At 27.7% G+C, this 26,153-nt stretch overlaps 1 protein-coding gene across 4 annotated transcripts in view; it reads left to right on the plus strand.

Annotated features, from left to right (window-relative positions):
• The window catches only part of LOC413440 (protein kibra), a 39,421-nt gene that overhangs the window by 8,211 nt on the left and 5,057 nt on the right, over nt 1-26,153 (plus strand). For 3 of the 4 annotated variants that reach the window (XM_396884.7, XM_006561991.3, XM_016911883.2), the window contains 4 exons: nt 2,879-2,988; nt 3,405-3,499; nt 25,454-25,562; nt 25,902-26,061. In XM_396884.7, coding sequence (XP_396884.3) covers nt 2,879-2,988; nt 3,405-3,499; nt 25,454-25,562; nt 25,902-26,061 — 474 coding nt within the window. Of the gene's footprint in view, nt 1-2,878; nt 2,989-3,404; nt 3,500-23,995; nt 24,412-25,453; nt 25,563-25,901; nt 26,062-26,153 lie in introns of those variants that run through there. The other variant, XM_003249951.4, reaches the window with a different exon arrangement.

Below are 26,153 nucleotides of genomic sequence, written 5' to 3' on the forward strand. Positions count from 1 at the left end.
AACGAATTATCATATTTTATTAAGATAAAAAAATTATTATCATCTAATTATTTTCATAATATTTTATTTATTTAGAATCGATAATTTTAATGTTGAAATTATTTATAAATTTTGTCAATATAAACTTTCTAATTATTTATTATTACTGATTTACTTCGTAAAGAAAATCGTAAACTTGTAAGAAAGGATTTTATTATTATTGTTGCACTTTAAAAGTTGTATCGATGCAGAATTTATGCAATTTTTAACATTTGATTTGCCCCAAAGTTTCCTTCTTCTTAGGTTGCCGTTTCTGTTACGTCTCCAATGTCGTCCTCCCTTTCTTCTTGCCCCTTCAACTGACCCCTTCCTCTCTTGTCCACGTTATTCCTTCGTCATGATGTACATTCTTGACCCTCCTTCTCCTTCCTCCTTCGTATTGTAGGACATGCCGCGGTAAGGCCAAGGGCACATTAAAACGTGAATCACGCGGCGGAAAAGGAATTAAGAAATTGTCACTGAAATTCTGTATCGTCGACTAATATTTTCAAAGCTTTTATATTATTTACCATGATCTCTTCTTATTTAATATGTGTACTTAATTTTCTAAGTACTTAAGTATTTTATTTCTTGCTATGATATATTATAATAATGTATAAGCAAAAATAAAAGTTTAGAAAAAACTTTAGCTTATTTTTATTTTGTAATATTGAATTAATATAATGATAATAAATAAATACATTAAGATAAAAGATAAATAGTTAAATTTACAAATTCATTTTAATGAAAATAAATAACTTATATTATATATACTTACGATCACAATTCATATAGAAATAACAATGTCATTTAATTTATATATTTAACTCGTATATTATATTTTTAAATTTGAAATAAATTTGAAATAAATCTTGATACTTCATGTCACAAAATTTATCATAAGTTAAAACTATAAATAATAATTATCTTTAAAGCATGAAATTTCTTATCTTCAAAGAATAAAAAACAATTTGTTAATGAAATCCTTTTAATATTGCAAATTTGCCATTATTATTTGTTATCAATGATAAAATATTACTTTGAAATTTTCAAAAAATGAATTGTATCTATAAATTATTGTAAAAAACAATTATTTAAATATACAATTTTTAGTTTTTAAATATTTTTATGTTAATGACAGATATACATATTCTTAAATATATTATATAATATTATATAATATGATTTAATATGAAATGAACAATATTGTTCACACGATATTAAATGTAGAAGGTATGTGATAAAAATAAAAAAATTTCAAGGCAATGAAATTATTGTGATATTAGCAAATAAATATAATAGAAATTAATAGTTATAGTATAAAAAATTAAGTAATAGATATTCGTTTTGAGTGAAGGACAGAAAAAATTCGATGATAAAAAAAAATTATTCAAACATGTGCAATCTCTCTTTCTTTCTCTTGCCAGCATTGTAATATATACTTGTTGGTATTCGCATTCTTCTTGTGCCGATTACCGATTCCATTTCACTTTCGACACGATAAACTCGAGTTGGTCGCTGGCCTCTGGAGGTCAGATTATTTTGTATGCAAGATATAATCTCGTTGTGCGCATACACGTATGAAAATATAACATTTGGTCCAAGTAATTTTTTATTTAATATTATTATCAGTTATTATTTAGTATATTTATTAGCCATTGCTATTTATTTAATTAATTGTCTAATTAATTGCTGTTGCTCTAATTATCGATGGGATTTTCAGAACAGAAAGAGAAAATAATTAATTGAAAAAAAAGAATAAAGAAAAAGCTATTTTCAAGGCAAAAATTTTAAAAATAAAATCGATAATTTATATAATATGGAGAATTACAGGCTCAGTTTTATGATTTTTCGATATTAAATAAATTTTTTGAATTAAGGTTTTTATTGATGAATCTCTTTGTGAATCTTCGAAATATTTTAGGATTACACCATAGTCTTGTCTCGTCGGTATTTCTTGATCTCATTGCCATTAAAATATGAAAAATCATTATCGATATAAAGATACAATATAATACACAGTAAATGTAAAAAAAAATATATATATATTTAATAATATAAGTTACAAAAAAATATGTAATTATTTTAACGATTCATAAAAAAGAGAAAAATATTTCAAGGATAAAAAAATGTAAATATAAATTAAAAAGTCATAATGATATTAAGATAAATTTAATTTAGAAATATATTTGTTTGCAAAATTTGGATAACAGAATACGAAACATTGAATTAGGACTAAGTATATTTTGATTTATTTTAAAATTAGAGTTGGATAAGATTTATTTATGAATATTAAAATTTGTGATAAATAAAATATTATTAGATAAAATTAAATCTTAGTTTTAATTCATATATAAAATGTTTTATATTATATTATTGCGACTTTTTAATGATAATTGATAATTAAATCATTGATAAATTTTTGATGCCAGTAAATCTAGTGTTGTAAATCGATTATGACAATTATTTTTGGAGTTATAAATACGATGACATATTTAATTAATAATCATATTTTTAATTTTTTTAATTTTAATAAACGAACAAATTAGAGTTTGTTTAATTTATTTAATTTCATAAAAATACACATACATATAAACAGTATTTCTTATATATATATGCCTAGATATTAATGTACAAGATATTTAGTCTCCTTATTTAATTTGTTTTTTTTTATAAATATTTTATAATAGTAATAAAAAATAATGAAGACCTGCTATTTTTTATATGATTATAAAATTTTTAGATTAATTTTTTTTTTAATAATGATGAGATTTCACATTGAATGTTTTTATATTTATATTTAATTGAAAAAAATCTACCTTTAAATGTAAATTAAAATTTTTTTTTGTTTTAATTGCAGATTTACAAAACCTCAAACATTTGCAGACTGTATTGGAAATGAACTTCCACTTGGATGGGAGGAAGCTTATGACAAACACGTGGGTGCCTATTATATTAATCATGTCAATCGTGAGTATCATATCAAAAATATTTCTTTGTTCAATTATACCAAATTATATTAAATATTGTAGATTTATAATACTTAAAAAGATTTTTTTTTAATCAAATAATTCAATTCGACATTGTATTTATAATATAAATAAATTAACTTATAATATAAATCCATTGTTAAATATCGTATTAAATAATTTTTTATTTATTTATATATAAAAAATTTAAAAAAATATATATTTTTGAATATTTATATATATATATTTGCAGACTTAATTTTTCATAAATCTTAAATCAAAAAAGTTTTATCATATGAAATATAACATAAAAGAAATAATGCAATTATGAGAATAAAATTATCGTTGTAGAAATTTAAGATATATTCTTAATCTTTCATTTATTTCATTTTATGTAATTAAATAAAAAAATTTCAGAGACGACGCAACTCGAAGATCCAAGGCAAGAATGGCGAGCCATTCAGGAGGCCATGCTTCGAGAATATCTTCAGACGGCACAAGACGTACTCGAGGTAAGTTTTGGAAAAATTTTTCATATGATAACTTATTTTAACCTTTATCATCCTTAAATACATCGTCTATGGAAATGGATATTTAACAGAAATGTCAATTCCTTTAATATAATTCAAGTTAAAAGCATTAATTATACATATAGTAAAATATGATACTTTATCGAGTGATACATTCTAGGAAAATTGATACGTTCGTGAAAAATAATATTGTAAATCGAAATACCTGACATATTATTATATTCGAATTGGCATTTAATTTAACTTTGGCTCGTAAAAAATAAACTTAAGCAGAATTAACTTCTTCGTTTAGAATTAAATTATATTATTATATCGTCTACTTATTTATAAAAAGAAAATTGTGTATTCATGTAGAGCTGAATTTTTTCTTAAGAAAGAAACAGTGGAAATCGAATCCAGATGTTTTTCTGTTATGAAATAGAAATTTCTTACTAATCCTTATCCATTCTAAAAATAGCAGTTGAAAAATAATTGATCACTTGTTACATTTTAATCAATATAATATAATATGTGTTTAACTATAAATTTAGTTGATATATTTAAAATTTTTTTAATGTTTTCAAAATTTGTGAATATTGAAACTTCTATGTAATTCTAACTTCAATTCATTTGAATATCTAAAAAATTCTCGATTATTTGTGTATTAATTTTTATTAATACATTACTATTACGATTATTATTACGATGAAAAATTAACGAAACAGTAACATAGTGAACATAATGAATATTGCAATATTTATTGCATTTTTATCCCTCCAATTCTTATGTCGATGAACCTCCGTTAGTTGAGATTATGAACAACGAGGGAACGATAAATTTTTAAACGAGGGGTGGTAGAATCTCTACACAGGAAGTTATTTCGTGAGAAATCATGTTACTTCCGGTCACTAACTGTTCCCTCACGTCTGCTTGTATTAATATTTGTCGCTAGATTATACAATTAACAATGGATTAAATAATTTTTTTCTCTCGAGTCATATCGAATCGTGTTTTGAATATCATTCAAAAAACAAATTTTTGATTATGAAATTTATAGATTGTTATTATACTACTGTGATGAACAATGATAATTAACGAATAACAAATTAATGCATTTTTTCTTGAGAAAAATGTGAAAATTTTAAGAGAATGAGATTGAATGTATGATTAGTTAAAAAAAGATTAGTTATTTAAAAAATGTTAGGAAACACATTTTGGCAATATTTTATTTTAATCTATTCGCAGAACGTGAATTTCCATAAATGCCAAATGTGCAAAATTTTCGCTGCCACTGCGAATATTTTATATTAGTCTTGAAGCTACTTAGTTCTTTTTCAATTTATATTTCATTCTTTTTCTCTTTTAAATTCTATTATAATATCTTCATACAATAAACCATCATATGGGATAATTTCTAACTATTTTTATAACTTAACTTTTTTTTATAAATCATTCTTTTTAAATCAAACAATTCTAGAAACTTATAGTTTAGCAAAATTTTTTCGCACTGCTAGGAAGAAACGCACAAAGATCAGTTTACATTATCCGCATAAATGTGAAGCAGTAGTGATGTGATTCCATTCGAATAAACACTATTATACGCGGTTCATAATACATGTTTATTTTTAGGAATAAATCAAGGTTCGAGGGAATATTAATGAAATGTATATTAAAGTGAAATATTACAAATCTGTAGGCAAGTATAGAATATTTAATACGTGACGAATCTATAATATTTTTTTATATCGTAAAAGTATCATAAAAATGATTTAAAAATTATAAAAGATTTCTATTTATATTTCTATATTATCAATTATCTATATTATCAATTACATAAAAATTGTAAAATTTTCTATATAAACAATCATATATAAAATCATATATGAGACTGTGGCGATCCTCCAAAAGCTATTTTATGATTTCTTCGCGAATCTACCGGGAAACATTGATATCACAGATATATAGTGTAGATGATATTTGTAGATAAATTTTCTGCAGGGGGGCGTGAAAAGGAAAGAAAGATGGCTTTTCACGTGGAACAGGTCAGGAAGAGAGAGAATGTCGATGTACGGTATATTTATTTCGGTCGAAATACTGTTTGCGTGATGTCATCGTCGATTTTCAAGATTGGCTCGCGGCTTGATTCTAGTTTCGAGATTGTCTGTAGATTTCTGAAATGAAGTGACAACGTAATTTGAAGAGGAATTCGTCTCACGGATTAAAGAATAGCTTGTCTCGCGTTTCTTATTTTTCTTATTTTTTTTTTTCTCTTCATTAAAATATATGTACATAATATGCATATATTTTTATACGTATATAAAGTATTTCGTGACGTAAATGTGACGTAACTAGAAGAAGAGAAACGTGAAAAGATTCTACGTGAAAAAGATTAATCATGATACATATGCAAAATAAAATAATGAATTTTATCAATTTTCAAACAAAAATTTAAAATTATAAAGAAAAAGTTTATGGTTTATCAATATAAATTTCGCAATAAATTTTTATCACTATTAATTCTAGTTAAAAGATTAAGAAAATTAAGTTATATAATTTATATTTCAATATATATATTTTATATAATAATATTTTGAATGACGAGTGTATTGAAGCCATAAAAATAATTTTTATTCAATTATATTTTTTCAATATATTATATTTATTATATTTATTATATATACTCTTCTTTCTTTTTCTATTATATAAATTTTTGTACATTTTTCTTTCATAATTTTAATTTATGCAAATAATGAAAATAACTTTTTGCTCAATTTAATATTAAATAAAAAAACTAGAGAATAATTAGAAAAATAATATCGTGAAGAATTAATTTCTTCAATAATTGTAAAAGTATAAATTGCACAGAGAACGTGGTTCAAATGTTAAAGAGTCAAGAAATTGCGAAGAACTTCCGGTCGGAAGTTGTCGCGTTCTCCGGTAGTCGTTCCGCCACGACGATACGTAATTCATGTGTCAGGGCAAAAGGTAATCGATCGTCGAGACACGTGTTTCACGAGGATTCGTCATAAGGCTTCCTTCCTTGGAAATTTCACGCATTAGGTAGATAGATACGCACGTTGCATGTAAGTAATATGCTATCACAAGTACATGCCATTGGCTTGGCTGGAACTTGCATTCCGATAAATAGTTCTCTCTTTGCTCCTTCTATTGCATTTTCACGCATTTTCTTTTGTATTTTACGCCTTTCTCTCCGTTACAATTTTCATATAAAACTATTTTTGTCGAGGATCATCTACTGCCATTATTATATTATTATCATGTACAATCGTGTATAACACTCGTCAGTTATTGATGTTTATATATCTCTAATTATCTAGTGCAGTATGATTGTCAATAAAGATTTTTTAATGTTTTTATTTTGCAATAGAATGAAATAAGTAAAATTGTACTTGTATATAATTATAAGGATATAAAAATTTGATTATATTTATTGTTAGAAGTTACATAAGTATTATATTTGCAATAATGAGTTGCTTTTTGATTAAAATAAGAAATTAATTAGCATTGCTTTTTCTCGTGTGTAAAGTATATGTATATAACAAGACGTTAAAATAATTTATATTGTATTCAAGTTCATATCATATGAATTAAAATCATAAAACAAATTTTTTTGATTCATTATGTGACGGAATTTTAATAAACAATTTCCGTGACATTTTTAAGTGATGATTTTTATATCTCAATAGTAATGAAACTAAAGAACATCGATGATACTATATGACGTAATCTTTAGGAATTTCGAAAGTTTTATACAGAAAGAAATTCAAAAAAGATCAAGAACACCGTAATACTTCCGCTAACTTACCTTTTTAAATAATTCATTGATCTAACTGGGTTAGTGTTCTTTACGATATTTAATTAATTAGTTGAATAGATTTAAAATAAAATGAGTATAGATTTTTTATATAATTTAAAAAAAGTGTGTCATAAAGAATACAAAAATACAAATTAAAAACTAAAAATTTGTTTTGATTTTAAAAGGTGAATAAAAAGAAAAGGAAAGAAAAAAGAAGAAAAGAGAATAATAAAAATTTATGTAAAAATAAGTAAATAATTAATAGATTAGTAGATTAATACAATTTAATATCATTAAATATTACTAAGTTATCCGTGGAATAAATTAAAATTATAAATTTATTTAAATAATTATTTATTTGATTATTAACTAAAGAAAAGAGAAAAATTATATTGTGAAAAATTAGATTTTCAAAATTTTGAATGTAAATTATTGCATAATGCAGATTACTCATTTTTTCTTTGTTGATTCTGTTGATTCATTGCGTTTAATATTTTTTTTAATCTTTTCACATGCTCTCGCTAGTAGCATGCTCTGCTAGTTTCTTTCCTCTTCTACAATGTCTCATAATTCAGAAAATGTGCAAATGGAATTTTAATTGATATTTATTTTTATTCACTCAGTTCTCGTATCGCTCGTCGCATCTTGTCGTCTTGCATGACAGATACAATTGATTATGATATTATTAGAAGGTAACTTGTGAATCTATTAACGATTTAAATTAATAATATAAAGAAATATTTGAATTGTTTTGAATTTCCAAATGATTAAAATTTTCGAGATCAAATTTCAAAAATTTGGAGATGTTGTAAATTACTTAAAAATAATTATTTTCATTGATTTTATTTTATTCAGAACTTCAATTTTTTATTTTTATTAAATATTTTTTGTTATATAAAAATAATTTTAGATGAAGAAATTGGAATTGGGATTAGATTTTGTAATTAATTAAAGAAAAACCTTCTTTTATTAAAATATCAAAAATTTATGTCCATATAATTCAATTATATATTTTATTTTTCAAATTATATAGTGCATTAACTTAATACATTACATTTCTGTTTTCATTGATTCATATAATTGAAGAACAGATGTTCATACATTATATATAATATACACATGAAATAACATTCGACATTAGTTCATAATATATAAAAGCTCATAAATTTCTTAATTTCAGTTTGAAACTTTGTTAAATTTGAAAATTTTATTTTAAAAAAATAAGGAATTTTATTCTATAATCAAACAATAGATTTCTCGTGGCGATTATCACTGACCAGTCTCAATTTATTCTTGTTCACATTATTCTATGCAAAATAAAAAGTATCATCATTCCTAATAAATAGGAACAATTAGCTGGCATCTAACTGTTAATTTAAGATATATCAACAAGTTTAACGTTCCAAAACAATGTTGGCTTTAATTAATTATGCAAACACAAGTTTACTTGTAGAAGAAAGTACATATACTGTCGAAGAAAATACGAATACTGAAATACATGTACATATACCTTTGCTCGAAATATTAAATATTACTACATATATGCATAACAGACGTATTTCGCCAAGAACATTCTTTTACATCTGCATATATGCGTCATAACGGTTTCGTAGTTATTGACATCATCATTTGTATATTCAGTCAAATTCTGATCAGTTTTTTTTTAAATTAATTTCTAAATTTATTTAAAAAATTTTTTTATACGTAATAGAAAGGAATTCTATATAAAAATATCTATATAAATGGAATATCATTAAAATGATGTTACATAACCTCTATTATCTTGGACATCGTTCGAACGTATGTCATCGAATCTCTTCTCTATTCGAGGGTGACTTGATGTATACGTATACAATGTATATATACATATATCTAAATTTTTAAGAAATACTTTTTTCTTCAAAATCGACTTTAATAATCGTACGAGATTATATGGTTACGATGCAATTTGATGTAGCGTGGGTCGGCTTTAGGACGACGATATCTTGGCAAACGGGCAAGCAGACAAGCGAACGAAGCAAAGCAGGCAAGCTTGCCACGAGAGATTGGAATGTCTCCCGTCCGTTCGAATCCTGTCCCCCTCCTCACTTTTCCTCCACTCCTTCCCCCTGTGGCTCCGTGCCTATAGTGGCCGCTGCCACCAGTGACTTCCTCTCTCCTCCCTCGCTCCGTTCTTTCTCTGTTCATCTAATGTTATATTCTTATTTCGTTGGATCCCAGCGTGCAAGGTAGCGACGAGTAGTAAGAAAGAGAAAAACAGTCAAAGAACGACGAAAGGAACTGCTAGTGATGGGCTTAACTTATCGTTAGTGCTCGTTTTCATAGTTTTCAAACTATTTGGCGCTTCACAATTTACACGATATGCTCGCGGTTAGAATTTATGCGTGGTTATTTTGTTTTAAAGTATATTAAAATAATTGTATATAATATTATTTTTTCAGATATAACTTTTTATATCTGAATTATTTAGAATTATTTAGAATTTAGAATTTAAATTATGTGGAATTATTTCTTGATTAAATGATCTTTAGATTTCTGTTAAAAAATTCAATATACACAATTATGATTTTAAATTTATTATAAAATGGTGTTTATAATAAAAGTCATATAAAAGTTCGTATAAAAGATGTGTTTATATAAATATAAAAAGTTATATTTTTTAAATAAAAATAGAAGAAATATGAAGGAATTTGCCTTGAGATTTGATTTTAGGATCTAATTAGCAATTATATGTCAAGATGTTTTTTTGTCTATCCTTCATTATTTTGCTTCTATATTGCCTATAAAAATTTCAATTAAATGCAGATAATAATAAATTCTTATAAATCCAAAAAACATTCAACTTGTGAATATTATTAATAGAATGATAGGAGAAAAGAAAAATAAATTATGAATAGTATAATCTAGTGTGGAAAAAATATATATTCAAGGATATTGATCGTTCAATAAAATATATACTTTTCCTAAGTTTGAATGTATCTTGAAGAAAAGATGCCAGTTCTCTCAAGTCTATAGCCTATTCCCTCTCAGGCTTCGGCTCTGGATATTCCGTCCTCGGCTGCTTCTTTCATTCTGTCTCCCTCTGTCTGTATACTTCTATCTTTCTCTTTTTTTCTCCTGTTCCTGCGCGAATGCGACCCTTTTGGCGTAGTGGCTACCGGTGTTACGCTCGTAGGGCCCCCAGGCGGTCCACGAACGGATTCACGAAGAGCTACGAGGACTCCCGAGGGTGTACGATCGTGTGCACGAGCGGATGTGCTACTGTCCTTCGATACTCTGGATGATACCCCCGTGGTGCTGTGAATCGACTATACCGTTTACTCTTTTGCGCGCGAAAGAAATAGGATGACCAAGAAACACAGAATATTATCATTATATAGCAATATGGCTTGCACTTTACATTTTTTATTTTTTTTCTCATTATGTTTTATGTAATACATTATTTCAAATTATTACATGTATTACATATATTCACCAACTTCAAATTCGCTTCATAATATACATGTATATTTATCTACAAACAAAGACAAAACAATTTATTTCTTATTTAAAGAATAGTAAGCAGAAGATTTTGGATAATATTCTCAAATATGTTTTATGACAAGACGTAGATAATTTGGAAGTAAAGAAAAATAAGGAGAGCAACCAGCATTACGATGTTGCTCGCCATTTGCCGACGCAGCTTTTCACATTCCTTAGCCTCTCTTCCAGGGGCAAACAATGTTAACTACCACGCGAAGAGATCGAGATTCCATCTTTACCATGCGATACATAAATAGGCCGACGCTTTTACTCGGCAACCAGATATACATATGTACGTGCGTTATTATTCCTTTTTGTAACCGATTATTTTTAGACACTCGTTGGAATTTCACGCTTCTTTTTTTCTTTGTTTTTACTTTTACTTCATCCTTTTTTTTCTTATATTTTTTTTTTTTAATCTCATTGTTTATTCTGATAATCATATTTGAAATCGATTTTACAGATTTATAGTATAAACTGTAAGTTTTTTTTAACGAAATTCAATAATTGTGTGAAAATATAAAAAAAAATTGTAGAAAAAATATCGAAATAATTGTAGAATTTTATATATTATAACATCTATATATGCTATATACTGTCAAATCAAAAAAAAAAAAAAAAAAAATCGAGAAAAATTAAAAAGAATTTTCATTTTTATTTTTTCTCCTCTATTCTTGATAATTTATTATGCTATGACAAAAACAAGTTCGAAATGTTCCGGGATTGATTCTAAAAATAATATATTGAGATATCTAATCAAATCATTTAAGCAAACTACAATGTTATTAAGTGACTTTAATATCGGAAATTTTTCGTGCTTCATACAAGAAGCTAAAAGAATTAATGGTATTTGTAATTATCATTAAAGATGTTACTTATCAAATTTAGGGATTATATATTAGTTGCTATAGAATAAAAGACAAAATAAAAGACAAAAAAATTGTTATAACAATTGAAAATTTGTAGAAATTGTTTTAAATTATATTAATTTATCAATATATATTATTATAATTTTGTCATTTTTTTTACATTTATAAAATATATTCGCAATATATTTTGACTTCTTTAATCGAACATTTTAGTAAAATTAATTTCAATCAAAAGTATTATATTTAACTTTAAATATTATATTTAATATTTAATGAAAAATATTATATTAAATGTTTATAATAGTTTACTTTTTATTATTTTATAAAAAATATAATTTTTAGCTAAACATATACAATTATATTAAAAGTTGATGGAATTGTTATTGCATTCGACAACTTGCATTTTTTTTCTTGAATGTGTCTTGGACTATAGAAATAAGCTTGACTCACAAAATGATTGCCTCTTATCAACATAGGAATGCACGAAGATTAATTATCAGAAACTTATCATGGCTTGATAATTAACAGCTAAATGACGTATTCCAGATTCCGATCTTGGCTACTGGTTATCGTAATTTCTTTAAAAAAGAAACTATTTCTCCCTCATCGCAATCTCTCAAGGATTTAGAATTTAATCATCAATTGTATTTTTATCATTTCTCATTTAAAAATATTTTTAAATTGTTTAATCTATAAATGAATATTTCCTTTATGAACGAAAAAAAAAAAAATAATATTTACTCGGAATTCCAATAACAATGCATTTTGATTAGTTGTTATAATTTTTTTCTCGAATTATTATCTAAATTATTGTATGCGTTAATGTTATCGTCGAATTTTTTTAATTCATGAAAAGTTACAGACGGTGCAAGAACTTTTCGTAAATCTATAAGATAGTCTCTTATCATTTCCAATGAATCATGACAAGTTGTAAATATTCACGTAAAACATTATTTCGCTATTGTCGCGACGAATATTACATTTCTTTATCAACAATGGTTAATTCTGCAATTTAATAATATTTTCTAATTTTCTTTCTTCTTTTTTTTTTTTTGAAGCTTTACTTTATTACCAAAAAAAGAAATCAGCCAGGGAAAATTAAAAAAATTTATTATAAATACTATAAATGAAATTCTTTTCAAATTTTAAAAAATACCTAATTTTTTTTTATTTTTTTTTTTAAATCGCATGCAAGTTCAATTTATTATGTAAATTTAGAAAATAACATATCAAATTGACTTTTCTTAAATTTTAATTTTATAGGCAAGGTTTAAATGTACACTTATTTTTTTTCAAATTCTTTCAATTTGATTTTTTTTTTATTGACAAAGTAAAAATTAAATTTAAGTTAAATTAAATTAAATAATAATAATTGGAAAACGCAATTAATTATAGAATTACCGAAATGGATATCGAGTATGAATCATTATTACGGTCGCGTAACGGACTGACCCAAGGGCTGCTTTTATCTGGTCATGTTTGTTTCGGTGATATGCCGATTTCTTTGAAATCTCAATATAACGCTCGACATTCATTCAAAGGGAATGCACGAGCATCAGATGCCGATTTCTCCGAAAGGGAGAGCTCGGTAAAGTGATATGCATACCGAATACATTCGTCAGGATTTCTAACTTTTTCTCTACGCTGTTCTTCCCAGAAGGGCGACACAAAAATGTGGATGTATTCTGTATTCTTTTTTCAAACATCTACAATATATTCTTTTTTGTCCTCTTATCTTTCCTTTTTTCTTCTTTTCCTTCTCTTTTTTATGGTTTTAAAGTTATGTGGATTTTAAAAATTTATTGTTCCTATATTTACTAAAAATATAATAGTGTTACAGATGCTATTGGCAAAAGTTGACTCTACTAATAAGATTGAATTTATTGAAAAAAAGAGAAAATAAAAAAAAATACAAGTAAATAAAATAAATAAAGTGATGAAAGAAAAGAATATAAAAGTAATATCATGAGACTATAAGAAAAGAAAAATTAAAACAATTTTTTAATAATATAAATACATATGTTAGGAAGCACATGAAATATTATTTTCATTTAACATTCAATTATTTTCATTATCATATATCTATTTTATATATATATATATATATATATATATATATATATAATATCAGATAAAGAGGAGCATGAAAAGATAGAGATAATAGAGATAATTGTAGTTTACAAAAAAATGAAATACTATTAATATAATATAATATACATATATATGAAATACTATTAATATAATAAGGAAAAAAAGAAATATAGACACGGATCATCATAATAGAGTTAAGAAAACGAATTATATAATATATTATACTCGACAAATCATACTAATAAAAAAAGAAATAACAAAATATTATATCTTGTTGCAACAATGATATGATTTAATTATATTAAGACTTTTATAATTGATAAAATCATAATAAAAGAAAATTTCACGACATATCTTAGATATTTTCACGATATATATACATATCTATATAAAGAAACATTGCTTCAGAATACAACTATTGATATACATATATATATAATTAAAGTAATATTAAAACTGCATAATCTAATCGAAGTTACTCATTGTGAGAATTAAATTGACGTGACAGAGAAAATATTTCTTTGAATTAACATTCTAAAGGATTAATAAAAAAATATTGAAATGGAATCAATACTTGGAAAAATTCAACGATGAAAGATTGCATGATGCCAATATTGAAGATTATGTAGATTATATTCACTGGACAACTGTCCAATGGCCCCATTGAAACGTTGGTGAAAGCGACAAACACGAATGAATATGTGGAATGATTAAGTGGAATGAATGACCGGAATGCATGAATGATAGAAAAATTTAAATCATATATAAAGTCTACTGATAGTAAAGCTGATATAAAACTAAGGAAAATCTATACTTTTTTATACATTTAATAATAAACACATATTAAATATAATTTCAATTATATTTTATACATGCTTTATATTATATTTTTTAGTATCCTCTTTCATTTTATAATGAAGATAATTTCAAGATAGTTTCGATCGAATAATTTTCAAATTTTAATTTTGCAAATCTGTTAAATTCGAAAACGTGAAAAAGAAAAAGCATATGGAGGATGCGTTTGTGGAAGAAGATAGGATTGTTGGAAAGTTAAGAAGTTTTGCTTGGTCCGTACAAGCACCTTCGTTCGCTGAACGGGGCATCGAGTTATCGGTATATACACCACGATAATGGCATCGCATTCCATTCATATCAGCATTGCTCGTTCGCCACCGCAGCCTACCCGCTCTCTCGGTCCCCACTCCTTTTACTCCCCTCTCCGTAGTCAGACGCGCGTATGCGCAGGTTCGTTCCATCGTGTTGCGCACATCGTTGGAACGCAACTGACACAATCGACCGATTACTGAATGTGAACGCACCTTTACGCGGCCGATCGTCATGCAGGCTTCACCTGGTGTTGCATTCCTTCTGCGACTGTTGGAAAACGGCTCTCCGAGAAAACTTATCTCGAGAGAGAGCGGTGCAGTTCGGTCTCGATTGCACCGATTTCGTCGGCAATGGCATTTTTTCCTATTTTATAATTAGATTTTTAGGCCTCGGTGACGTAAATGGCATGTATTACATATATTATGCTTCCTCTCAGGTCATAAAATACCTCTTATTCTTAATAAAACTTCGATATTTATTGAAGATTATAGATTTTAAGTTACATATATTTTTTTATAACATTATTTTTAGTATATTTTATATCTTTCTTATTATATAAAATATCAGGTTAAGTGATGTTCTCTTATATCTTTTTATTTTTATTAAATTAAAAATATAAGTATAAATTGGCTATAATTTTGAGAAGCTCTATATGTTTTTCGTAGTATTATTCATATTATATACGAATTAAAAATAGTTAGATCATGTGATAATTTAAATAATATTTTTATATAAAAAATTATTGCAAAAAAAAAAAGAAAATCTATATATATATATATTCGAATACATTTTGAATGTGATATATCTGTAAACTTGTAACATTTCTATGTTTACTGTTTAATGTATCACAACTATATAAATAACAAATATATCCAAACTTTCTCCACGAGGAATTCTTATATTTTAGTGATAAGGTCAAGTGATAACGATGTCAGATATCATTGTACAAATGTGCCTTCCTCCTTATTATTTATGTATGATTTATGATTTATTTATTTGATAAATTCTTTTTTTTTTATAAACTTAATATGGAATTTAAAATGGAATTTAATAATTGTTGCATACATTACTTATATACCATGCAAAAATTATTAATATTTTTTCATTTTTAAAAGAATGCGAAAAAAATTATATTTATTAAAATAATCAATTTTATTATAAAATAAATAAAATTGATATATATTTGAATTAGTATAAAATATAAAATGATATTTATTTGAATTAGTATAAATAATGGAAATAGAGATAAATAAAATAGCTATACAATTATAATAAATCTAAATTGATATTATTTCCATATAAAAAGTAATAATATTGCTAAAAACAAAGATCATACTTTTTCTCATCATTTAATTTTCTTACATTCGCATTATTTATTTCAAATATAATTAAATATAATTAAATGATTATGAAGAAAAATGATTTTATGAAGATGATTTATGAGGAAAAATATTTATTAAAATCAATCAAACATTATAAAACTTATTTTATAATATTTTTTTCAATTTATCATATGCAATTGAAACCATATTAAATACTTATATAGCTTGAAGCGGAGATGTCGCATCGGTATCAACCATTTGATTATCGCGATATACCATCTAACCAAATATAAAAATAAATCTTATTTCACATACCAATTCGCACAATTTGATTGGTATAGATTCTCTTGATGAGCCACTTCTTTTAATCAAAAAATATCTTCCTGATTATAACGCAATTTTACTTATTCGAGTATTATTGTTCGAGTATATATATAAATTATTCGATGAATTATTGTCGAATTCATTGTGTCCTTTTATTTTATTTTATTTTATTTTAAGATAAAGAAAGAAATGTATAAATTATTTCTTTTCCCTTTTTAATATTATATTTAACAGTTTTTATAATGTATGAATATTATATAGCTGATTGCATTAAAAGTTTTGGAAAAAAAATATCTGATTCAAAAAATAGATTTATTTTAAGATATTTGTTCGAAAAAGAAGATATTTTCAAGATCTTACATATTTCTGAATAGATAATCTTTATAGGAAGAAATATAATCAAATTTCTGCAACTTGAAAATTTCTGTAAAAATAAAATTTTGTTCATTCTCTTCCGCTTTGCTTTAAAAACTTTACAATGTTAAAATATAATCTAAAAATAATTTATTTTTATTCGCACGTTATTTCAAAGTTCATGAGGATGTATTATATATTCCAATCGCATTATTTGTCGCTGAATATTCGTGAATGCAATGAATCATAATTTATTCACAAAGAATAATATTTAAAATTCTTACTGTTAGATGAACTCTTATTTTCATTTATTTTAAATACATGTAAAAATTTATAAAATATTATACAATGTAATACAAGCTATTCACTGCTTTAAAATTAATATCATAGAAATGAAAAAAATTGCATTAAAACACAAGATTATAACCTTATAGTTTAATATTGTAATTTATAAATAAATTATACACGTGAGTGTATATTTATTTAGACATTTATACATATTTATGAACTCGTTAAGTCAATGTTTCTTTTTAATATTCCCAAGATATATTGTTAACACTTGTCATTATGTTAATTCATTAAGAATTATCAAAGAAAGGAAAAAAAATTGATTCAAAAAATAAAATTACATCAAATACATATAAATTGAAAATATTTTAGATATATAAATTATATTTACATAAAATTGTTAATATTTAAAAAAAATAAAATATAAAAAAATAATCTAAAAAAAGAAAATAAAAAATGATTTTGATTTTATAAAGAATTGAATAAATTTTACATCGAAAAATAATGCACAATTTAATAAAAAAAAAAATATTAAAAAATATAATCTTGGTTGAACATATGTGAATTACAGATTGTGGCGACTTCTGCTGGTGAAATTACGTACTCTATAGTTTGTTTTTCTATGAATTATTATATTATATACATGTATCACATTGTATATATATATATACATATAATTTTGCATAACTCTTTCATTTAATATTTTGAACTAATAAGTAGGAATTTCTATTAATCTAGGAATTTTATATAATAAAATAATCAAAATTTTAATAATCAAAATCATTTGATCATATTTGATAAATATTTCAATATAAATTTTTTAGAAAATTATATTTTCCTAAGTGTAGGAATAGTCAAAGTGACTATATCTAATGTTAATCTAAAATAAAATTTTTACTTTTCAAATAGATGCAAAATATATAAATCTACTTTTTATGGTTGGAAAGTTAGAATTTTGGAGATTGAAGCTTGTAAATACAATTACATTTCATCAATAACAAAAATGGTTATTTATGTTTTTCATCAAGCAAGATTCTTAATTAAACAAGAATAATTAGATTTGTATTCCTTTCATATTTTTTTTGTTAGATAATTCTTCAAACTACGATAGATACAATAGATATAGATTTTATTAATCTTATAAAAGTTTCATTAAGATTAATAAAAAAAAAGGAAGAAAAAATAGTCACAGAAGAGAAATGAAAGATGATTGAAATTAAGAAAAGAGGAAATTGACGGAAGGAGAGGAATGCCTAAAAGGGTGCAGCGGGTCACGTGTATATAGTCGGCCCCTTGCATTAGCCGTGAATCCTTCTTTTTCTTCTCCCTTCCCTTCTCTCTTTCTCTCGGGAGCCACGTGCGGCCCAAGAAATTCCTCTTTTGTATCCTTCGGCCTTTGTTCGGCAACAGCTGTCCGGTCGAAGAAATGCTTTTCTCCGTCATCAGTCTGCTTATTGCTGATTCTTTTTCCTCTCTACTGGCTACCTTATCTAAATTTGTATTAAATTATCGATTATCAGACTTCTTTTGTGAATTTATTTAAAAAAATTGAAATAAATAAACAAATAGAGAATTCTAGTTCTTAATGTAAAAACGTATAGATGAATATTTCTTATGATCGTAAAATATTACATAATTATTTTTACAGCAAAGACTGAATATGAAATTTTATCTTCATATTTAAAAAATTAAATATATAAAAAAGAAACTTTTGAAAATTTGAAGATGCTCTAATATTCCAGTTATTTTTTCTTATACACTTTACTTTATTTATTTGTCTCAAATTAAATTTTAGAAAATTTAGGTTAAATTCAACTTTATAAATATTTCATTTCGAGTATTTCCAAAATTGAAAGATTATTCTTACTTTAATTTTTAAATAAAAATAAAATTAAAAAAATCAAAATTAAATGTGACACAGTTATTTTTTTATTTTGTTTTTAGAACACATATTTAGGAAAGTTTTTTCAGAAAAAAATGTACTCATTAAATTTGTGGAAACAACGTTTCCTTGGAGAAGTTATCATAAATTCTTGAATAACTTTCTTGAATGGAATGTGTCCATATTATTCTATCATTCATCTATATCATTCTATTTTAAAGGCAATCTCTAAAAGTACATCGAAAACATTATTAATAATTTACTCTCTCAATAATTTACTCTATAAATCATTTCAAAAAATTTTTGAAGTAAATAATCCATGCCGTTACAACATTTACCAGAAAACATTACCTTCGAAATTTACCGCGGTTGCATATTCAGGAGAAAATGCCACGCATGCGCCCAATTACAAAACACCGTGGGCATTCCTGAATAGATCTGTACGCATAGTGGCCCGATACTTCGTGCGGTTGCTGCTATCTATCCCTTTTTCGTTTCTCCGTTGGTATGAGCGACGAAGAGTAGTTGCCGTACTATAAAAGAGGCCCTTCGCTCGGAGCGGGGCCCTGCAGACCGGTGAGCAGCGTTCAGATAAATATGCGGGAGGGGCCGGAATTCCTCACTCGGCTGCATTCCAATCGCTCTTCCTCCTCCGCCATCTCACCACTACTACACACGCGCATGGTCATCGTTATTTGCACTCTTTACTATACACAACCATCGCCCCAACCACGCAGCAACAGGAAAACCTAGTGATGCAGTAATACCAACAAATATCACTATCGCAGTGACAATAATAACCGTAAATATCAAGCTTTTGAATTTTTTAGTAATAATATTGATGACGTATTATACTGTTATATGGGTTTCCAGAGAAATTTAATGGTGTTGATTTTTCAATTTCAAAGTAAAGTTTTTTTATTTTTTTATTTTATTTTATAATATTTAATTTTAAGATCATAATAAAAAGATATGATTACATGGCAATTTTAATATATAAATTAACTAATTAATTCATATTAATTTGTTATAATAATTTGTCTATAAACAAAAATAGCTAATATTTAAAACATTTTTAAATATTATGTAACACATTGAGCATATACAATGATAAATTATTAACATATATTAAATTAGAATAGGTTATGTTCTCGTTTTCATATAATTTTCTGGAATTTTTCTGTAGTTATGAATATTATTACGAGTATTATTAAAATTAGATTTGTTATGAATAAAAGAAAAGAAATTTTTTTAAATAAATAAATATACATATTTCTTCTTTTAAAAGTTATAGGATTTTATAAATAAACTTCTGTGACTCGTAGATTGTGTTGACATAAGTTTCATTAATTCAGAATAACAGATATTACAGTATTTCATAATTTATGATCTTCGAATGAAAAATTCGGAAATATTGTATTTATTTTTCGAAGTATTTATTATAATGTCAATATTAATAATTATAGTACAAGAGATAAACTCATTTTTGTAACTTGAAAATCAGAGAATCAGAAAACCTTTTTTACGTACCAAACTCAAGTCGTTTCACAGAAGTTATTATTGTAAATGGCGAATCTTTCTTTAAAATGCATACGACCTTTACAGATTGACCCTTATGGCCGAAGATCTTCTTTTACCATACAGACATTCCTTACCAATATTTCTCGAGGAGGAATTCCTTAATGATATACTGAATATTACTGCATATTTCATGTTTCGTACATTGCCATTTCGTTCTTTGCTACTTTCTTTCTTAAATAAGTATACATTTATTTTCATTTTGCTGTTTATCATACTCATGTTAGAATTTTTCAGATGCACAATAAATGAAATAGATTATATTTTGAATCTATTTTAAAAATACATAATACTATACATAAAAAACTATACTATACTATAAAAAATTATAATACAAAATGAAAATTTAAAAATGTGTAAAAAAAATATTGAAGTTAAATTCATTTTATCCATTTTATTGTTAATAAACAAGAATTAATTTTAAATGGAACCAGATTTTGAAGAACGACTTGAATAAATGAAAAAAAAATAAGAACAGTATGCACAATAAACTAAAATATTTCTCAAATATTATAAGCTCAATATAAAGAAGAAGAAAAAGGAAAAAAATTCATAAAACGAATTATTTACACACACTTAAATAAAAAAAAAAATAAGATATACTAAAAATAACCGCTATAGAGAATACAAATATACAAGTAGATACTTCTATGCATACGTCGGTAAATTTAATGATAAATGGCTATTGACCTCTCTTCGTATGATGACAAATGACTCTCTCATAGAGAGCAGCAATAGCTTGGCTCTATAATACATCGATAACAGAGAAGAGAGACATTCCAATTCGATTGACGAACCGTCTAATTCTCTAACTGGAATTTGTTCGAAACGAAATAAGATTGCCGCGTGGCGTATCACGACGGGCATATCTACCGGCATGCGTGGCATAAAAAGCCAGATAAAGCGGAAGAGATTTTGGGATGTGGTGGAAAGGAAGGATGAGGAAGCGACTTGCTTCGATCTTTCACATGGAGAGAAAAAGGAATGATAGATACGTTTAGGGAGATGCAAGGATCGAGGTAAGAAAAGCTTTGCCTCGTGGAGGTGGAGAACGAGCGAAGGAGTATGGGGAGGGGAAAAATAAGAGGCTCTTTCCGCGAGGCGAGCGAACCGGCTCGTATTCGATAGCATCTGCGGAGCCTCCGACAATAATAGTGTGGACCGAGAAATATGCGCGCGGAGTCCGAGCCTCGTGAATCCTTCGGCGGTTTTGGGGTGGTGAGGTGGTGTACGGAGGTAAAGTCCGCCTGGTGGGGTGAAATTCCCCGCTTCGTAGTGATGGAATCGATCCGGTACTTGTTATTTCCGAGCAATCTTCCTTTCGATTTTCTCTTCTCAATTCTAATATTTTCTAAAAACTGTCGAAATTCTATTTATTCATTTTTACATCGAAGTTATTTAAAAAATACGAATCCCGCTGTAACATAATATAATATAGATATAAATTTTCTAATAAATGTTAATTAGATCGTGTTGAAATTATTTTTCTTACATAACTTTTAAATGAATCAATTTAATACAAGCATTTAAATAATTAATATAATAATATATATAATATATATATTATGTATAAATATATATATAAAACAATTTCGAAAAAAAATATAGGAAAATATATTTAGAATCGATTAATTATTGTGTATAATTCAATGGAATATTAAATTAATATTTCAGAAGAGAATAGCGAAATAGTGGGGGAAAAAAATTGATAAGATGTGCAAAGGAAGGGGAATTGGTCCCATCACTACTGGTACAGAACGGACCTTTTGATGGAGAGGGGACATATACCAAGGTCCACCGGGCCTGTTCTTAGATGATCAGAGACACGGCTGATGGGCCAGTAGTGGCCCCAGAAATTCCAACAAGGACGGGGCATAATGCGCGACTCAAGGTCGGTTCTACTACCGACCAGAGAGTCCGAGATGGGACCACGTTCAGCAGGGTCGTACCGTGACCTCGTCAGGTCTTCCTTCCCCTCTCCTCCCATTTCACAAACCCCTACTCCATTCCTGCTGTCGTCCCTTACAGGCTGGACTCCGCCAGCAACAGGATTGTGCGCTTGTCCCACGGCGCCCTGCTTATAGAGCCCCTGCATACCACTATGATCGCTGAGCTGAAAAAAATTTATTACTCTCCCCGGGGATAGACTCGAATAATACCCCGATGAAAATTCGAAAAGTATTCTCGTTTATGTTTGTTGGCAATTTAACGAAATTATTCGTTAGGTATGAAATTAAGATTCCTCTATATCGGATATTGTTTCTGTCTTCTGATGGATAAAAAACTGTTTTTTCATTTTAGAGAGAAATTTAGGTCAGAGTAACCTTGGTAAAAAAAAATTTCATTTCAATGGAATTTCCATCGATTCGAGAATCAAGAAAGAAGATTAAACGTGGCAAATGGAAGGAGCAAAATTTCAACATGTAATGTCATAAATATTCATGATGCGCGAGTAAACGTAGCACGTGTACGCACGTTCTACTATCAATTAGATTTACGGATATTGTGTGAAATGTATAATATCCTATCTGAGAGGAAAAAGCGGTGGTAGAGAGGACTGGAAGAAGGGATTTAGAGACAGCATTGGATGGAATGGATGAGAAGAGAGGGAGAATAGGAAAAGCGAGTGGTGGGTGAGGAGCAAGGGACAGCGCAAGGGCTCGATTGCGACGGTCCTGCCAGGCCTCAGGATGAGGCCCGCCTTTTTACACCGGATAAGAAAGAACCGCTTGAGGCCACCGTGGTTGAAGCGAGATAAATGAAAATACTATGGAAAGAGTAGATGGGAAGAGAGAAGAGGAGAGAAGGTCTATATAAGATCGAGAGAGATAGAGTTCACGAGTGCGTGTAAGCAAGCGAGACAGAGGCAAAGATCGAAGGATTAAACGGAAGAAGGGAGAGAGAGGGGCGAGCAAACAAGAGAGAGAGAGAGAGAAAGAGAGAGAAATAGAAGAGTAAAAAGAAAGGATGTTGGATAGGATGGTAGGGGGAAGGGTGGTAGGTAAAAGCAGGATGGAAACGAGAAGGGAAGGAGAGAATCGACCGGGTGGTGCAAGAAACGAAGGAAGAGAAGGCAAAAAGGAGGAAAAAAGGTGGGATCCCTTAAAAATTGAGACCCACAGAGGTGGGGATCGGAATTTCGGGCCCCGTAAACCGGCCAGTCTCGAGAAGGCCTTCGCGAAGATGAGGTGAAGAGAAGAGAAGATAGACGTTCGACTGGTTAGAAGAAGAAGAAGGAGAAGAAAAAGAAGGAGAAGAAGAAGAAGAAGAAGAAGAAGAAGAAGAGGAGGAGGAGGAGAAAGACGCCAAGACCAGAAGGAAAAGACAGAGAAGAAGGAAAGGAAGAAGTATACAGAGAAGAAGAAAGAGACAACGACGACGACGACGAAGAAGACGAAGAAGAAGAAGAAGAAGAAGAAGAAGAATCGTGCCTAGTCTACTGTGTACTCGGCATGGACCGTCAGTACACACTCTGTGTACTCGTACCAGCGCACCAATACCGTACTTACGTGAACAATTACCATCAACAGGCGCATCAACGGTTACAACAACATCAACGTCAACAATATTCCGAGCAACAACGTTCGTGCAAACAGCCTTATCAACAGGAACAAATTTACGAGAACGTCGTATCTCAATATCGAATGAGAATGTGCTATCATAACGATTATGAAAATGACGAGCAGATACAGAGGTTTTATTGGGAGCAATGCTATAGACGTGAAGATACCGACGCCACTGCATACTATTACTGTGAATATGTAAGAACTTTTCCAGGATTATTTCGTGCGTTAAATCGAATCGTCTTTAAATCCGTCCAAGTGAAATTTCTACGGTGTATTAACAATAAGAATTTTGTCAGTGTTTCCTCTTTTGCACTTATCGGATCTAATATTTTGTATTTCGTGTCGTTGAAAATATTTTTATCTCTTTGTAATCTCGTGTGTTTCAGTTTCAGAATTATTCCCTCTTGTTTTCTCGGCTTCCATTTCTCATATCGACAATTGAGTGATTTTTCATTCGAATGATAATTAGAAGCAACTCAAAGCTTGTTCGAACGAAAGTTTTAAGTTTTTTTTATTTAAGAATAGAGTGGCAAAAGTGCAAAATTCCACGAGATTCCGTATATTTAAAATGTTTTTTTGTTGTACCGTTTGTTGTACGTTATTTTATTTCCTTCTTATTTCGTTTTACGACGGCCAACTATGGAAGAATTTGAGATGATGAAGGGATCGTTCGGCACTAGTAGCGCTACATAAATCATGTGTAATGGTATTTCCTTGTCTGAAAACCGAAAGAATGCTGGTACGGGACGTTGCGTGGCTTCTATCGGATTTCGACTAAGCGTGATCGAGGTGAAAATGCGAACGACGTCCTATTCCAAATTCAATGTTATTTACAATCGGAATATTCTTTCTAATAAGTATTTCTTATGTATCGTACACGCATGAAGATTGAACTTTCTATCGATATGAAGTAATTACCATTGATTTCAATCATTTTATCCATCCACGTATCTTTAACCCTCATGGTTCGATGACCGAGTCATTTTTCGATCGAATCGATTTAAAGATTAACGAAAATTAGATAAGATTTTTAATTTATTAATATGAATTATTTTTGACGTCTATACATTGAGGGTTAAAATAAAGCATGACACGACTATGAAATCAATCGTTTAAAAGATCAAATGAATATTTTAATATCAATGCAAATTTATATATAAATTTCTAACGTGTTTTCTTTTGGAAAAATAATAAATTTTCATTTCCACACAATGGTTTTTTTTCATCTGTGTTACAGGCGAAGAAGGAGATCTACGATGTGAAGCAACAGAGGCTATGTCTGGCCCAAGATGAGTACAATCACCTTAACAACGCTTTAACGACGCTTGGCGCTTCGCGTACAAGTTGTGAGTACACCTTGATATTAGCGGTATTTATTTTTTTTTTTTTTTTGTACCAAAGTATCTAATTTAGCGTGGAAAATAATTATTCGTCTGGATATTATCACGTTAAAAATAATTATTGTCGTGTTATCGCATTATTAATCTTTGGCAAATCTTACACATCTTATTATATATCTTTCGATATTTTTTAGATGTAAAAATATTATTCTATCTTTATGCGAATTTTATTTTTCTACGAAACTCGAATTGTCGAGATAAAGTATTCGTTGTAATTGAAATGAAAAATACATTTTAAACGCGTAATAAATCAAACGAGACAGTAATGATTTATCTTGCCTACAGTGTGCTCCAGTTCAAGTTCATTGAGTACCAAGTACGATCCGGATCTCTTGAAATCCGATGTCGCACTCGCGAGGAGTAGAGTTTCCCGCCTGAAACGAGAGCTCGAACAGATTCGAGCTGAAATGAACTGCACGCAGCGAGGAGTGGACACTCTTGCAAGGTATGTGTTATTGTATTATTTTCAGATTCATCTTTAAAGGGCAGCTGAATAGGAGGAATATTTCTTTTGCGAGCGTGACATAGCAAATGAAC

Source organism: Apis mellifera, linkage group LG4, assembly GCF_003254395.2.
Source record: "Apis mellifera strain DH4 linkage group LG4, Amel_HAv3.1, whole genome shotgun sequence".
NCBI lineage: Eukaryota > Metazoa > Arthropoda > Insecta > Hymenoptera > Apidae > Apis > Apis mellifera.